The sequence below is a fragment of the Talpa europaea genome, assembly GCF_964194135.1.
Source record: "Talpa europaea genome assembly, chromosome: 1".
Classification (NCBI taxonomy): Eukaryota; Metazoa; Chordata; class Mammalia; order Eulipotyphla; family Talpidae; genus Talpa; species Talpa europaea.
In genome coordinates, this window is record NC_140073.1 from 148,896,859 (window position 1) to 148,914,036 (window position 17,178).

Below are 17,178 nucleotides of genomic sequence, written 5' to 3' on the forward strand. Positions count from 1 at the left end.
GAAAAGAATGCCTCTATTAATTTCTTGGAGACTTTCTATGTCAGCATTAAGAGATTAAGCTATAGGAAATTCCATATTCAATCATCATATGAATCATCATCAAATTTTGTGTCAGACCATGCATTTTTGTGTTTGTGTAAAATGTCAGGCTTTCCAAAGATTTCTAGATCTGCATCTGGTCCTCAAGTTATAAGGATTTTCTATCTGATAAAGCACTCACAAACTGTGCTTCAACTTGCTTAAACACTTTTGACTTCATAGGAGGAAAGTTCTTAGGGAATACTCTTAGCCTCCCCAACATAATTTGTCTTTTCCTGTTTTCAAAAAAATGTCTTATGTCAAGTTTATCAAAATATTTTATACTTTCTTCTATTACATTACAGACTTGTGCCTCTAGCAATGTGGAATTTAATTTTGTATCTGACCTCATATATGTAACTAAAGTCCCACACAGCTCTCCCCCCATTCCAACAAATGAAGAAGCAAGTATTTTAACCCAGTTTAGTGAGAAATAGCAAATTCATCACCCAAACATATCTCTATATATTTGTTTCTGGACCCTATAATTTGTTCAAACAAAAGATTTGTGTGCATTTGTTAAAAATAATTTTGACTTAAGGCATATTTTGATATTAGGACAAATTCCTTACACTTAGTGGACATCCCCCCTCCAAACCCCTGTTCCTCCAAAATGCCTGTTGCCTATTATTAGGCATTTTGTCCAGATTAATTCTGGCATTAGCTTGTCAAGTCACATAGAACACAAATTTTTTGTAGGTGCTCTCGGGGATTTCAGTGAATTTATAGATGACTTAAAAAAAAAAACAAAAACAAAACTCCTTTACAACAGAGTTTTCCCATTCCGGGACATTTACTTTTTATATTCCTTTGTTTTTACTGTATTTTTGACAAGTCTTCTACCGTTCTTGCTAAAATGATTCCTAGCAAGATTATGGTTCTTACTGAAATATCAATTTTGTTACTGTATATTAAATTTTGGTTTACAGAAAGGTTGCTTTTTCAAATGACTCTTTTCAGAGGATGGTTTCTCAGTTGACCTCATAGTTGCCCATAACACTGTCTATAAATTTGGTCAACTCCTGACCAAATTTTAAGTTTCATCTTCTCTTCTTAGTTAGGGTCTACAGACCTTAGGCTTAGTAGTAGTAGTAAAGGCAAGTATCCTAATTTGTTCCTAACTTGAATATAAATGTGTCAAATATTTTACTACTAACTACTGTTGCTTAGGTGTCTCAGTAGATAGACTTTATGACATTAGGTACCTCATTCTATGCTTACGTGGCTATGAGTTCTACACCCTGTTAATAAACGAGGATTGGGCCTCCCCTGGTGGTGCAGCAGTTGAGCGATGGGCTGCGAGGCTGCCCGCAGCCTCTGAAGCACCAGTTTGATTCCCGGCCACCCAGCGAGGGTCCCACATGGCACGCAGACCTCTCCTGCTGCCCGCTGCTCCCCTCAGCAGTGTATTTCGTCACTCTGTTCTGCTCTGTTCCCCGCTCTGGCTCTGGTGGATTCTCTCACCCTCCCGCGCTTCTGACTGTACCCAGTGCTGGTATAAATAAATAAATAAATAAATAAATAAATCTCTAATAAATAAATAAATAAACGAGGACTGACTTTTAGGAAATGCTTTTTGTTCACCTATAGAGATCACAAATTGATTTTCTCCTTAAAATGGTGTCAGGCAATACATCAAGTGCTTTAGTTGTTATTATAAAATCTCAGTACCTTTCTATAAACAAATTCCTTCTTTGAATTCTATGGATAAATTCTATTTGGACACAGTGCTTAATCTTTCAACACATTGCTGAATATGACCACTGATCTTTTATTTAATACTTGTGCACTCACTGAATAACCAGAGGTTTCCTGCTCCTTTTCTGTATCTTCCTGGTTTAGTTTTAGTAATAAGGTTATGACAACCAAGATATATGTGTATTTTGCTTTCTGAGTTCAAAATTCTCTGTACAGCTTTCAATTTTAATTTGCTGTGTTACTCCAATCGTCTATATTCCCTTTTATACTTATTGCCTGGGGGCCTCCCTGGTGTCACAGAGATTTAATTTCACCAATGCAGCCTGAGTTCAATCCCCCGGTAGGGAGCTTACCTACATATGGCACAGCAGACCTCTCCTCTCGCCCGCTGCTCCCCTCAGCAGTGTATTTCAGTAGGTCTGCCTGTTCTGTCCTCCACTCTGTCTCTGGTGCATCCTCTCACCAGCTCCCACTTCCCACACTTTGACTTACACCCCAGGTCTTCTATGCATAAATAACTCTTTCAAAAAGTATCTATTGTCTGGTCAGTAAAATTATGAGGGCTTTCTATAATTGTGGAATTGTCTATTTCTCCTTTTTCTTCCAACCATTTCCCTCTATATATTATGAAGTTATGTACTTGTCTGCAGTAACTTTCTTGATGAAATACTATAAATGCCATTTAATGATTTTCTACTTATACTGTCTGATAGTAACTGCTATTGTGCATAGTTTTTATATTTCATATTCATCTTAGAAAATCTTTTAAATGAACTCCAGAAAATATGTATTAATGTTCATACTCTTTCAAAAACCAAATGCTAGTTAATAAAATCAAAGGTATGAACTATAACTATTTCCTGATTTTAGGGGTTTTCAATCACAGTAAGTGGACTTTGCACTCATTCAAATACTATATAACAAGACAAAAAATCTGAGTAGCCTGATTATTATGGAGTAAATGCGACACTACAAATAAACCCCACCATTTCTAGGTAGTTTCCAAGATGGACCACAATGATTCTGGTATGGTTTATTTTACCCTTCTGTGGGGCCCTGGTATTTCAAGACTGACTTCAGTGACTAAGAAAATGAGGAAGTAACAATACATGACTTCCAAGGCTAGGTCACAGAGGTAATGCAAGTTCTGCCTAAGTCTCTTGGATTGCTAACTCTAGAGAGAAAAACCACCAGGAGATAAGGACAATCAACCAATCAAGTGTTAAGATCCATGTGGAGAAATTAAGACCTCTTAGCAATCAGCCAACCATGCAAAAGTATACACCAACATCTTGGATGTGTATTTTCCAATTCCAAACATAAAATGTCTGACGCCCCAATTGACATCTTAAAGAGATCTTATAAGACTCTGACCCAGAAACAACCAATTGAGTCCCTGCTGAATCCCTTACCCAAAGAAACAACAAGAGATAATATATTGTCATGGCTGCTTTAAAACTCCAAGTTCTAAAATTTGTTATGCAGCATTAAACCATGAACACACCATTCTTTACTGAACTCATAGAGAAAATTTAAAGATAAAAGATCATCCTTTTTAGGGCCTCCCCGGTGGCGCAGCGGTTGAGCGCTGGGTTGCGAAGCTGCCCACAGCCTCTGCAGCGCCGGTTCGATTCCCAGCTGCTCCCCGGCCACCATAGGAGGGTCCCACATGGCGCGCAGACCTCTCCTGCCGCCCGCTGCTCCCCTCAGCAGTGTACTTCGGTCCTTCTGCCTGCTCTGCTCCCCGCTCTGGCTCTGGAGAATCCTCGCACCCTCCCGCGCTTCTGACTGTACCCAATGCTTGTATAAATAAATAAATAAATCTTAAAAAAAAAAAAATCATCCTTTTTGAAAATTATTCAACATTTTAAACTATTTTTCCTGATTTGGATATGATTTCTGCAGAAGAACTAGCTAGTTAAAATTTATGCAGACTATATATAGTAAACACCTAATATGAATAAAGACAATGTAAAGACAATGTGCCTTCTCACAATACTGGTTTGAGACGTGAACAGCCAGAAGATCTGTGGTCATAGGAATGGCATTCTATGTATGCCACTTATGCGCTAGGCTTCCAGTTACTGACTTAGCTAAAATTTGAAATATCAGGAATTTTCTACTTAATTTTTACCTTGTACCTAACACTGTTCATCAGCATGTGACCTCAAACTGGTTGGGGAAGAGAAAATTCTAAGTTTGAAACACTAAAATTAACCAACAGATGTGTTTTTGTATACAAACTGATTTTAACTGTTAGTGACGATTTACAAGTGTGTTTGAAGACTTACAATGTTTGAATAAGATATTTAATAGTTGCTTAATCAATATTTTTTGGACTCAACTATATATAACTTGTGCTTAAAAATTAAGGTTGTTTATTACTTAAGACACACCTGGAAATACCTAAGAGCAAAAAATCCCTTAACTCAGGCATCAAACTAACACACTTAGGTTTTAAAACATCTCCTGAGGTCCATCACAAAAAAAGGTCATCTCTTAATCATATCACCTAAATGGTAATATGGAGGATAGGTATTAAGGTAGGCTGAGACTTGTTTTTAATTTCAAACCCAAAAGGTATTTATTACTATGTTTACCTATATCTGCAAATTGGTTTTCAATTAAGTGTATGACAGTAATTTTGCAGCTTTTGAAAATATTCCTTATCTTAAACTTAGTAAAAATCACATGATTCTCTTATCAACGCCAACACACCCTTTAAAGGTACTAGAAAAGACTGAATGAATTAAATCAAATCATGGCTTAATGGGGGAGGGAAGTAAGTAAAAAAAAGTCAAAGCACTTTATAACAATTAGCTACTCAAAGGGGAAAAAAATGGGTGCAAAAATAAATTTGACACTATCAAGAAAATGTAAAATTAACACAATGATATAGAAATAAAACAGATCAGAGAGCAGAAATAGACGCAAGTATTTCAAGTTTATATTCAACTGACTTTAATAAAGGTACCAACATAATTCAAAAGGAATAGTACTTCTGACATGATGCAAGAATGAACAATTTTGTATGTAAAGTAACTTTCTTAACCCTCATACCATACAACAAAATTTACTTGAAACAGGTCATAGGCCTAGCTGTAACAGCAAAAACTATAAACCACTTAGAAAAAATAGAAGATCATCTTTGTAAATTCAGGATCGCCAACAGTTTCTTAGGCAGGACATTAGTAGTTCCTAATCTTTTGTCAGTATTTAAAAATTCTGTTGTTTAAAACATACATTTAAAAAAAAATGAAGACAAGGAACAGCCTGTGAACAAATATTCACAGCACACAGGTCTGAAAAAAAGAGTTTGTATCCAGAATCTGTAAGGAGCCTTTTAAAATCCCAATAAATATATGAACAGACACCTCCCCAAACAAGACATACAAGTGGCACATAAACACATAAAAGATGTTCAACATCATCAGTCATCAAAGAAAGGCAAATTAAATCCACAATGATATGTAATTACATACCAGCTAAAAGGTTAAATTAAAAAGACCAGCAGCATCAAATCTGGGAGTGAGATGGGGCAGTTGCAACTCTTCTACCCTGCTGCCAGCAATGTGAAATGGCTCCACAGCACCATTTGGACTGTCTGGCAGTGTCTTAAAACAGTGAACAAATATAGCTCTATTCCTAATACCATAAATCTGATTATAGCTTAAATAAACACAACAGTTTTATAAAGAAAGGTGGCCAATCCATAAAATAGATTACTAAGCAATAAAAAAGTATTTTCAATAAAAAAGTATATTCAATAAAAAAGGAAGTATATTCTACCATGTGAAAGAATGTGATTCCATTTTTTTTAAATTCTAAAAAGGCAAAAATAATCTGAAGTGATATAAAGCAGATCATTGGCTACTTGGGCTTCAGGACAGTAAGAAGGACCTAAGTGCAAAGGAGTGTAAAAAATGGGCGGGGAGCAATATTCTGACCTTTACTGTGATGGTAAGCAGGTGTATACATCTATTAACTCATCAAATTGTGCGCTTAGATGATTGTTTTATTTTTTTATTTTTTTAAAGATTTATTTATTTATTTATACAAGCACTGGGTATAGTCAGAAGCGCAGGAGGGTGAGAGAATTCACCAGAGTCAGAGCGGGGAGCAGAGCGGGCAGAGGGACCGAAGTACACTGCTGAGGGGAGCAGCGGGCGGCAGGAGAGGTCTGCGCGCCATGTGGGACCCTCTCCGGTGGCCGGGGAGCAGCCGGGGATCGAACCGGTGCTGCAGAGGCCGCGGGCAGCCTCGCAACCCAGCGCTCAACTGCTGCGCCACCGGGGAGGCCCTGATTGTTTTATTTTATTAAAGATTTATTTATTTATGCATTCAAGCTGGAGTACAGGCCAGAGGTGCAGAGGGTGAGAGGAGTCACCAGAGACAGAGCGGGGAACAGAACAGGCAGACTGACGAAATACACTGCTGAGAGGAGCAGCGGGTGAGACAGGAGAGGTCTGCCTCGCCATGTGGGAATTTTCCTGGCTGGCTGGGGAATCAAACTCGTGCCACAGAGCCTGCGGACTGCTTCACAGTGCAGTGCTTAACCCCCTGTGCCACCAGGGAGGCCTGATTATGTTTTATTATATAAGACCCTTTACTTCAATAGAGTTGATTTTTAAAAAGCGTATGAAATATGACCTATTAAGTGTTTTGATGTTCATATGATCTCAAGTTTAGGCTGTTTTTTCAAATGTTACTCAAAGGTCACTCAAATCATCATCACTAAATTCCATAACTCTAAAAGTCACTCAAATGAGACTCAAGTAATAGGTGAAAATTATAAACAGTAAAATTAGTTAAAATTTATATAAATACAGTCCATACCTCAAACGTATATTTTTCTCTATTATTAAAGAGCATTAATATGGTCATCTGGAAAGTGGAGACTTGTAATATGTGCTTCCGTGTATTAGAGCCAGTTACTTGTGCCCCTCCAACACCAACTTCAGATCCATCTTCCTGTTTCACATTTTAAAAACAGAAAATAAGAATTATTTCCTGGTAACTTGAATTATGTTTAAAAAACAAAACAAAACAAAAAACAACAAAACTCACAACAAAAAACCAAGTCCTATAATGTCCATCCCTGCCCTATAACAAAGTTGTATAAATCATTCCTACATAAGAGAAAGTGTCATTAAAACAAAAAAACCCTGTTTACAGGTATAGGAATATGTATGTACACACACATATTTAGGAATGTTCTAGTTTTTTCCATTGTGAACATATAATCACCAATTCCAAAATTACTTTAACAGTACACAGAATAATAATTAAATTATGAGATTATCACTGCCATTACACCACTACCAAAAGTGATAAGGTTAGGTTTCTTTTGCGTGATGTGACAGAATGGAGGGGGAGGGGGAAACACTGTGATTCTTAAAGCCTGTTCCTCCTGTTTTATGACTTAAAGAAGACAAAACAGAATTAAGTCTTCAATAATTAACAATTTAATTGTTTTTTAAAATTGACTTTTAATAAAGCTTAAGATAACTTTAGTTGGGAAAAATCCTCCCCTTTAAAACAAAAGAAAAAATTAAAAGCCAAGTTCCTAGACCTTCCCTCTTACACTGAAATAATGCAAGTGTCAAACATTGTTTAACTACATGAACTCTATTGTTGGTAAATATGAAAATCAGAACTTTTTTTTAAAGTTTTGTGTTAATAGTGACATTAAAAACTATGAAGATTTTAATTAAAATATGGAGAAAACTTACTGCCTAGATGAAAAATTAGGTATTTTTAATATTTTTCTAGAATCTTTTTATCATTATTCTTTTAAAGCATATGACCATGACTTAATACCAAGCAAGAAATTAAGGTTAATTATTACTCTAAATCTCATAGTTAGCTTTGAAAATTATTTTTAACATGTGAGGCAATTCACTAGTCTACCACTGATTTTTTCAATAATCACATAATAACTACCATATTTTACATTTCACAAATCTCATGTTAATTTTCTTGGCTTTGATTTATTGGAAATAAGGAAACAGGAAACTCAGTTTTGAAAGGGGACTTTTTGTACAGCTCTGTTATAATCGCAAATCAACTTACACTTTATTATTTTATGCAGTACTGTCTCAAATGTAATCTTAAAATATAATGTGTAGTTATTAATTACTTCTTAAGGAGGCTACTGATAACAGTTTTCGTATTGTTAATGAAGTTATTAACAACTGAGGAAATAAATGTAAATAAACCAAAACCAAAGTTTCCCGCTTTTAAGTATTTGAAACAGGTAGGGAAATTAGACAATTTACCACAAATCAGGTCTATAGACTACTTTTAAGTCACTTAATATAAATATGTTCAAACTATCATTATTTACCTTTTTAACTGGTCCATAAAAGGTAGCATTGAGATCTGCAGAACCCATATGATGCTGGAGCGTGAGCTGGCGACCACTGTGTTTGGCTAAGTAAAACCTTCAGCAAACCAAATCAAGTTTTAGGGAACCACACAATTTACAAAGTTGAAATCAAAAACTACAAGAAAACAACCCTTAAGAAACATACATGGAAGGAGACTAAAATTTAAAAGAAACCTTAGGAATCAAATTCAGTTCCTTTTTTCTTTAAACAGAAAAAAGAAAAAGGGGGGGGGGCTGGAGGGAGGGAGGACGGAAGAGTCACCTAACTAACTTGGCTAGATATTAAATGATAAAGGTAGAATACTCCATAATTGGCATACTTGTTTGTCAGAGCCTGCTGCTCAGTCACTACTCTTCGAAAGACCAGCATTCTCCAGTTACACTATCATCAATCCCACCCCCCAACAGCCAGTGGCAGACATCAACAGTATGAAACATACTCAGTATGCACTAAATCAGAAGGACAGGAATAAAACATCCCTCTCAAAAGAGTTTATGCAATTCATTTTTATACACTGAAAACAATTCTCTTTTTGAACTTAAGTTCAGAATGGAATACATTCATTCTCATTCAGGATAGCACTAACACTCAAATGGATAACTACGGACAATCGCTGGTACTTAGAAATACAAAGCTTGATCTAGGTGTACCTTCTAAATATCTCAAAAGCATGTCTTGGTGCTGGTGGGATGTTGCACTTTGGTGTGGCTGACTGAGTGGGCCAGTATCCTGTCGTGAGCACCCGAACTGTGAGATCAACACCACCTAAGGAGACCTGTGGAGAAAAGAAGGCAAGGTTCCCCGCAAATTAACTTGTTTTCCATGCCATCTACACTGTAGCAGAGCTGTCAAATTAATTAGCTACAGGTTCAATACCTAACAAAACATACCTCTTTAAAGGCTAGACCCAATCAATTATTTCCCAATTTTTTATGTGGCAAGTATTCACAATTTAGATTGACTTTAAAATACTGACTAACAATAGTCTCGGTATGTTAGCCATGTCATTGATAAGTTCATCATTTTGATAAGCCTTTTTAGATAAAATGTCAAGGGCTAAATATCACATCAGAAAAAACTAGGATAATACCGACCATCTCAGAAGTCATACAAACAACCTATTTCTAATATCCCATTCACACGTTTCAACTACATTCATCAACTTAGATGTTTTCACATTGTAGTTCACATTCTAACACCTTTGTATAGGTCTAACTCCAGTTCTACATTTGCAAGTGCTTTATAAATATTTGTGTAATGATTGACTACCTGTACAAAAAGCATCACTGCCACAATTAGGTAATTTCCTCTTTTTTAACAAATTAAATTTTTGAGAAAACAATTTAAAAAAGCACATCAACAGGACTCCTTAAGGGTGAAAAATATCTTTATTTCTGTTATATTCACAGTTTGGTGTAGGCCATTATTCCATTTTTATCTAACCAGGATGTTTCAGTGATACAGAGTTTCAAAAGGGAGGAACAATAAGAGCACAAAGAACTATGGTAATGGTTCATGGGTGAATTGGTGGTGGGAATTTTACAGGGCCTACACCTAAGAGGAGGAATCAAACATTGTACAAAAATGAGCAATGATGTAAAATATATATATAAATAAATATTTAAAAAAATAGAAGGGAAGAATGAAGATAATAAATACCAGGGAATATTCCACTCCGATTTCTTCACAAGTATCTATTAAATGTTACACAACTTCAAAGAAAATGAAACAAGAAGTCCTAGATAATGCATAGAAGATGATTATAGCAGACTTTCCTAGATGATGAACAAAGGGGGAAGGACTTTATACATCTGCAAGAGGATAAGGGGTAGGTGGGTGGAAGATTGTGTGTGTGTGTGGGGAGAGACAGCACAAGTGCATGCATGCTAGAAACAATTCAGTTCAATTAATCCAAGAAATACCCAAGAAATAAAAGTCTTTGATCTTTCCTACTTGCCCAAACATCTTGCTCCTTAAGCATTCCTCAAAAATATCATTTTTTGAAAAAGGCCTTCCCTGACCACTCTTCCTTACTACTTTTCTCTGTATCTCCTTATCATCATCAATATGCTGAGTGTTTATCACCTTAGAGAGTGGAAGCTCCAATTGGCAGAGATTTTTTAATCTGTTTCATTCTCTGCCATATATCCAGTGCCCCTGGAATAATCAATGCTTGACAAAGAAGCATTTAATGAAGTATTTGTTAAGTGGGGAAAAAAGGCAGCACCTTAAACAACAATTATTTCAGTGGTTAGTATCTTCTCTCCCTACACTCTTAGCAGTATTTTGAAGTCATTCGGCTATATTTAGAGACAGCGCATACAAGAAGCAAGGACATTAAGACATGGTGGTACCAAGGAAGTCTGTCAGGACATTATATGATTTGTTGATAAATGAAAATGTGATAGCAAGATAGTTTCCTGCCCCACTCCATTTTTAAAACTAGAAACACAGGGAGGAAAATGGACAAATATTTATCTTTCAGTATAGTCAGATCTGTCTAAATAAAATATTCCACAAGTATTGTTGTAATGTAAAGAAAGTAACTCATTTCATGATTTCTAAAAGCAGATGGAAACACAAATCTCAATGTATTTCAAAAAGCCAAGAAATTTAATTAAAAGAACTGTCTACCCAAGGATTGGTGGTATTTTAAAAGCTCTCAAAGATCAGAAAGCTCAACATTTGTTTTGATTACTGTCACTTCTTATTAAATCTTTTAATGTAGACTAAGGCTTAGGAGACAAAGCTTAAGGTCCTTAGCATAAACAAATATTAAAAAAAGCTAATAATAGCCTTACAGTTAAGTGGAAGGTACAAGTGGATGAGCAGATACATATAACTATTTACTGCAGTTTTAAAAAATTATCAAATACTCTACCACAGACAGCAGGAGATATCTGAATAATTATCAGGATGAAACAATGGAAAATTCAGACTTTGCTACAATTGAATTTGAAAAAGACGAACACAGTCTAATGAAATCATCATGTCGAACTATCATCACTGTCTCCCAGTCCTTTAATGAACAAGTGCACAAGACTGGTTGAGAATAAAGATGGGGAGCCTATCTAGAATAATCACATTTTTTAAGATCCTACCCATCCACATTTCTATTTATCACAAACATATCTTCCATGCTTTCAGCCTTTTCTGCAATAAACATTATAAGGCAAACCATACAACTATTTACCATAGGAAAGGAACAGAAGTTCCTCTGAATCAGAATCCTAAACATACATACATACATACATACATACATACATATATATATACACACACACACACACACATACATACACATTCATTCCTTTCACATACCTAGTTTATGAAACTAGGAGACCAATAGGAATGATGATTTCACATTTAAGTATCAAAGGGAAAGTCCTGAAATAATGGTTGTGACATGACCTAACTATAAAGTGGTCAGTTATATGGTCACTTGAGAAATAAAACTTTCCCCAAAAAAGAAAAATTGGACTTTTCCAAACAAAGTTTAAGGAAAAGCTGAGAAACAGCAAAAGAAAGAAAGAAAGACATTTCTGAACTTCATTAAATCCCTACCAAAACGCCACTGGACTCCAAAGTCCAATGAGTTGGAACTCCCACTTCTGGGAGTCAGAATACAAAAAATTCTTTTTTTCTCAAAAAAAATTTTATTTATTTATTTATTTATACAAGCACCGGGTACAGTCAGAAGCGCGGGAGGGTGAGAGAATTCACCAGAGTCAGAGTAGGGAGCAGAACAGACTGACGAAGTACACTGCTGAGGGGAGCAGCGGGTGGCAGGAGAGGTCTGCGCGCCATGTGGGACCCTCGCCCAGTGGCCAGGGATTGAACCAGTGCTGCAGACGCTGCGGGCAGCTTCGCAGCCCAGTGCTCAACCGCTGTGCCACCGGGGAGGCCCCCAAAAAACTTTTTACAACACATTAGTGCCAGGTTTTCATATTCAGTTCATCTCCTACCTACCCCAAGGATGTCAAGCCCATTTATGGTAGAATACTGAGGTACAGGATGACCAGATAGTTGTTCTAAAATAGTATATCTGTAGGCAAAGTGAAAAGAACAAAAGACTCATCAAGTTTGCCTAAATAAACCCCAGTATTCTGTCCAAATGTTATCACCGATGTCATTTAATAACACCAACAGTTCTCACTGGTCTGATACATAAAGGGAAATACCCATCATAAAAGACTCCAAGCAGAAACTAATGCTGAATCTTACCCCAGTTGCCTGTAGATGTTGCCTGAATTCATCCATAGTTGTGTTTGAGATGCTCATATCCCTAAACATTCCTTCCAGTTTTGATGTGAACTGACATCCACATTCAGTCTGTGGAAGAAAAACACAACACAGGCAAATAAATGGAGGATGTTCTATGTGAAAACGTATACAAAGAAGCAAATTCTTCCACATTACTGCCATTCTTCCTGAATTTTTCCAATAGTTGCTCTATACCCATGGTCACCAAATTTTTAGTGTGTTTAAGAATAACCCACGGTTTACTTTTAAATAAAGGCTTTCAGACCCTTTCAAAAATTCCAATGCACGTCACTGAATGTAGGGCCCAGAACTCTGCATTTTTTACAAGCACCTTTTTTACAATCACACTTGTGAACAGAATTAGGGGCAATTCTCCATTATCACTCCCTTTGTACTAACCTCCCCTCTACCCAGACTCCCTGCCATACAAGAGAAATTCCAGCGAAATTCAATGTCTTAGAATTAAGGAGAAAAAAAAAAAGTATAGACTGCTCAAAACAATCTATTGCATAGTTTTAATTTATAAATATTTTTTAATCAATTAAAACATTTCTAGCCACATGTGACTGATGTTCAATTATGTGTTAAGTACCAGTTTAGGTGCACTCCAGTCCCTCCTGCAGACACCTTACCTTTAACTTAGATATCATATTTTTTTCAGAGTCATCAGAAACACTTTTATTTGTGAGAAGTCTCCTTGCCAAGTGTTGTTTATAGTAACGTTCAAATACATCTTTTTCTTGCATAAACCTAAAAAGGACCATTGCCTTATCCAATATTGTTTCTACTTCTTGTTCTGTTAGCTGAAAAATTAATTGAAAGACTATTTAACAAATATGAAATTTTAGTTCTAAAATAGCATCATAGTTCATCTGTAGTTTAAAAACAATACTGTCTGAAAACAACCATCTGGTCGAGCTATGCTGGAAGGGATCTGGTCAGAGAAAGCGCCTCCAATTGCATATAGTAGCACCATTTTTAGTCCTCATCTAGTACAGCATCAATCAGGGGTAGTATAATTCCATTCCTTAGGGAGCTACCAATGAAATGGGAGGCATAAAGTGACATGGCTGGATTAAAGGATGACTGAGAAGAGATGAAGTAAAATTTTAATCACAAAAAAAGAGTATTTTATGTTCTTTGCATGTATCTTCAAATTCTTAGTATTCAAGTATTTTGTTTGATACAAAACCAGATGAAAGCAAGCAAGATTCTGTGGTACAAATAGTTGCTTTCTAGTTTCTTCTTATATCTATGGTATACCTGCTCTCACAGAATTGTTAAAAAAATTCTGGCTGCTGCCAATTACAAAGTTAGTGAAATGTCTAAGTACTTTTGACCACTGCAAATACCTTTAACACCTTTCAAAGATCACAGCATATATTTAAGCACAGCATGCTTAATTTTATATCTACAATATTCCCTCATTTTATACTCAAATTTGTATCTACAAATAAACTTTAATATATTTTCAAATGCATCCATACTTACCCCTTTGACTCCCTTTTTCAGTTTATCATCAATAAATAATGAGAGGTATTCAGGGGACCTGGAGTTGAGGTTGAGAAAATACTCAAAGTCACCCGCAATAGTTTGTTTAAAGAGTCGGTCATTATTGAACGATTCCTGGAGGAAGCGATCAAACCTACTCTTCAGATCCAATAAGCCCTTCCAAATGAAAACAAATAAATTCAGGATACATTACAATAACTATTCCACAAACAATACACTATGACCATCAATGTTACCTTGCCTTTGCTGGTAATAAAGCGTACATTCAGTGTTAAACTACAGATTCCATATTATTTTCAGGTCTGCATCTAAGCCTATATTAAAAATGTCAATGATGAGGATAAATGTTCTATCTTCCATTTATGATCACTCTATGGAAACGAACCAAAGAACCTCATCACTGCTTCTCTCCCTTTACTCTGTCTTGAATAATTGGGTTAGCCCAACATTAGCTGTGATAAGTATACTAGAAAAGATGATTTATATTAAAACATGAAAAACATGGAGCATGATTTATTCATAGCATTACCTAAAAGCAAAACATTTTGAAACAAAAAGTACTTAACCGAAACAGTTTGTTCTGACACATTAAAGTATAAAAACACAAAGACATACAAAAAAAAGGGTAACTTTCTTGAAGCCTTTGAAGCCTTGAAAGCAAGATCTTCATCACTCAGGTTAGTAAATAAAAAGCAGCAGGTGAGTATGGTTTCCTAAGATAAAAGCGCATTTCACAAGTCTGAAATTTTAGAATAACTACACATTAATTTACCTTTGGCACAATTAAGTAAAAAAAAAAATCATAATACATAGCTTATCAGAAGTAATCTTCCCTTGTCAGAATTACTTCATCATACACTTAAAGAGAATCTTCTGTATTTGCTTACCTGGATATAGTCAACAGGATTCTTCCCTTCTCCCTCCTCAGAAACAAGGGCTTTACCCTGTTCCCTCAAATAAGAACTCATACACTCACACATGGTTTTCAAACCGTTTGGCACACGACTAAATAACTTGTACATGCAAGCAAGATCTGTGAACAGAAGGACACAAATAGACTACAATAACGATTAAGAAAAACATGGTAATCTCTGATCTGTAATAGTCAGAAGTTTATTTCTCCACTACTGCCATTTGCTAACCACATGAAAAGCTGCTAAAAAATCTAGCAAAGTAGAAAAACCAAAAATAGGCTAGTTAATGGTTATTACAGCAATGTATGAAATAACAGCTTTCAGATGAGATGGTTTTTAAAGCATCAATAAAATGTCTTAGCAAATTTCAGTTTACCTGGAAGAAAGCTTCCCAAACAAAGATAAAAAAACAAAAAATTTAAGTTGAAGTTTGGGGTTCCCACCAAATTTATCCTATATAATTCTAACTTAGAACCTACTGATACTACAAAATATCTATTAAGGATAATATCGATTAATAGCTTTTATCCTTAATATCCTTAATATGGTATAATTGGTAATCGAGCAAACAAAAATTTAAAAACCAATTAAAGTCTTAACAGGTAGTTTCAAAGATGTCCATCTCAAAAACTCAAATAATAACCATAACAACAAATATTCTAGGATTTACTTCTTTACACATCTTAGTGAAGTTTGTATGAAATTTATACCTGAAATTCCTATTCTTTAATATTCCTAATTCCTAACATTTTCCAGATGATGTTCCAAGCCAATGTGTATTTCAAAAATTGGTTTACCTCATTAAATTATTTCTATTTAGAATCAAAACTTCCTGAATTCTGTCTAATTTTTCACAAGATTAAAATATGGAGTTAAAATTAATGCCTTTTCATGCTTTTTGTTTCTTTGAAATGATTTACTGGGAGATTACAGTGCATAAACTTTACAAAGATATGAAAAAGTTTTATAATCAAGAACTTTCAAAAATAATTTCAAGATCAGTGGCTGGGAAATTATTTTCTATAATGCACCAGCTAGCAAATATTCTAGACTTGAGGGCCATTTGCTGCAACTCCTAAATATTGCCACTATGACAAGGACAAAACCCCATAGGTAATACATAAGTAAATGAACATGACTGTGTACCAATAAATACTTATGGGTGCTCAAATTTGAAATGTAATGATACGGTCTTCTCTTGATTTTTTCCAACCAAAGAGGTGGTAGCCCAGATGTCTAGGCTATAATTTGCCTATTCTGGTCGGTATTTCTAAGAGCAATTTAGATTAAAATTAAAGTTACATGTTTTTTCCAAATACTTAACGAAGCAAGTTTTACAAACGAGGATTCTAAAATTTGTTTCAGTGATTTTTAAAAGCAAATTTTATTTAAAAATAAGTTTTCATTGATAATATATGTCCCAAGTGATTTACACACAGAAAAGCTTGGTTTCTCATATTTGGCATAAATCATAACCAAATTTCCTGTATTAAAAATAGATACAGATGCAACAGTTATTTACTGACCTGTACTACAATAAAGTTGGTTTATCAAATACTTCCAACAAAACGGTTCTCAATTTGTCTATTTTTGTTCCCATACTGTTACCGTTTTGCTTAATTTTATGTAAATTCATACAATTTCATTGTATTTAATTCACTGTATATAAATGCATGGGGCAGTGAAGAATGTAACTAAAGATGAAAAATATTTGGCCATTAAGAATTAAACATCACTTTTGAACACAAAAGGACAACAAAAATGAGGTAATTTTTAAACTGAATTTCAAAGTGCCAGTGGATTTAATAACCAATCCAATTCCTCCTCCAAGTACAGTGAAAAGTTTTTTGCTTTCTGACTTATGAGCCATTTGGCTGCATAATGGCGAAGTTGTACCTCTGAGATATTCTCAACATACTGCTAAAGTGCAGGGTCTAGCACAAGTAAGACATTTTGTGATTAGGTTTCTAATGGACAGTTAGGAAAACTGAATCAGGGATTTTATCATTTAATTTAGAAAAAGAGAAAGCTACTTAAAATATCAAGTACTAAACAGAGAGCTGTGGTACATCTATTGTGGTCTTTCTTCATTTATATATTAATTAAGCACTGCCATGTGTCAGGCATAACACAGGTCTTCATGCGTGCTAGAGATATTTTAATTCAGCCATGCCCAACAATCTCTCCATCAAAAACATTTCCTACTCCCTAAACTCAAGTCCAGTTAGTCTTCTTGCCCTCTCTCCCAGCCTAACAACAAACAGAAAATTTATCAATTCTCATTTTGTTTAAGCAGAGGAAAATGCTTCTCATGAAGTCTTAAT

The 17,178-nt window shown here is 35.3% G+C and overlaps 1 protein-coding gene across 2 annotated transcripts in view; it reads right to left on the reverse strand.

Moving 5' to 3' along the window:
* Positions 1-17,178, reverse strand: part of CUL3 (cullin 3) — a gene marked incomplete at its 5' end in the record, with an annotated part of 91,960 nt that overhangs the window by 11,393 nt on the left and 63,389 nt on the right. For both annotated transcript variants that reach the window (XM_084246898.1, XM_084246897.1), the window contains 7 exons: positions 6,613-6,747; positions 8,123-8,219; positions 8,816-8,940; positions 12,390-12,497; positions 13,061-13,231; positions 13,920-14,096; positions 14,828-14,973. In XM_084246898.1, the coding sequence (XP_084103024.1) occupies positions 6,613-6,747; positions 8,123-8,219; positions 8,816-8,940; positions 12,390-12,497; positions 13,061-13,231; positions 13,920-14,096; positions 14,828-14,973 (959 nt within the window). The remainder of the gene's footprint in view (positions 1-6,612; positions 6,748-8,122; positions 8,220-8,815; positions 8,941-12,389; positions 12,498-13,060; positions 13,232-13,919; positions 14,097-14,827; positions 14,974-17,178) is intronic.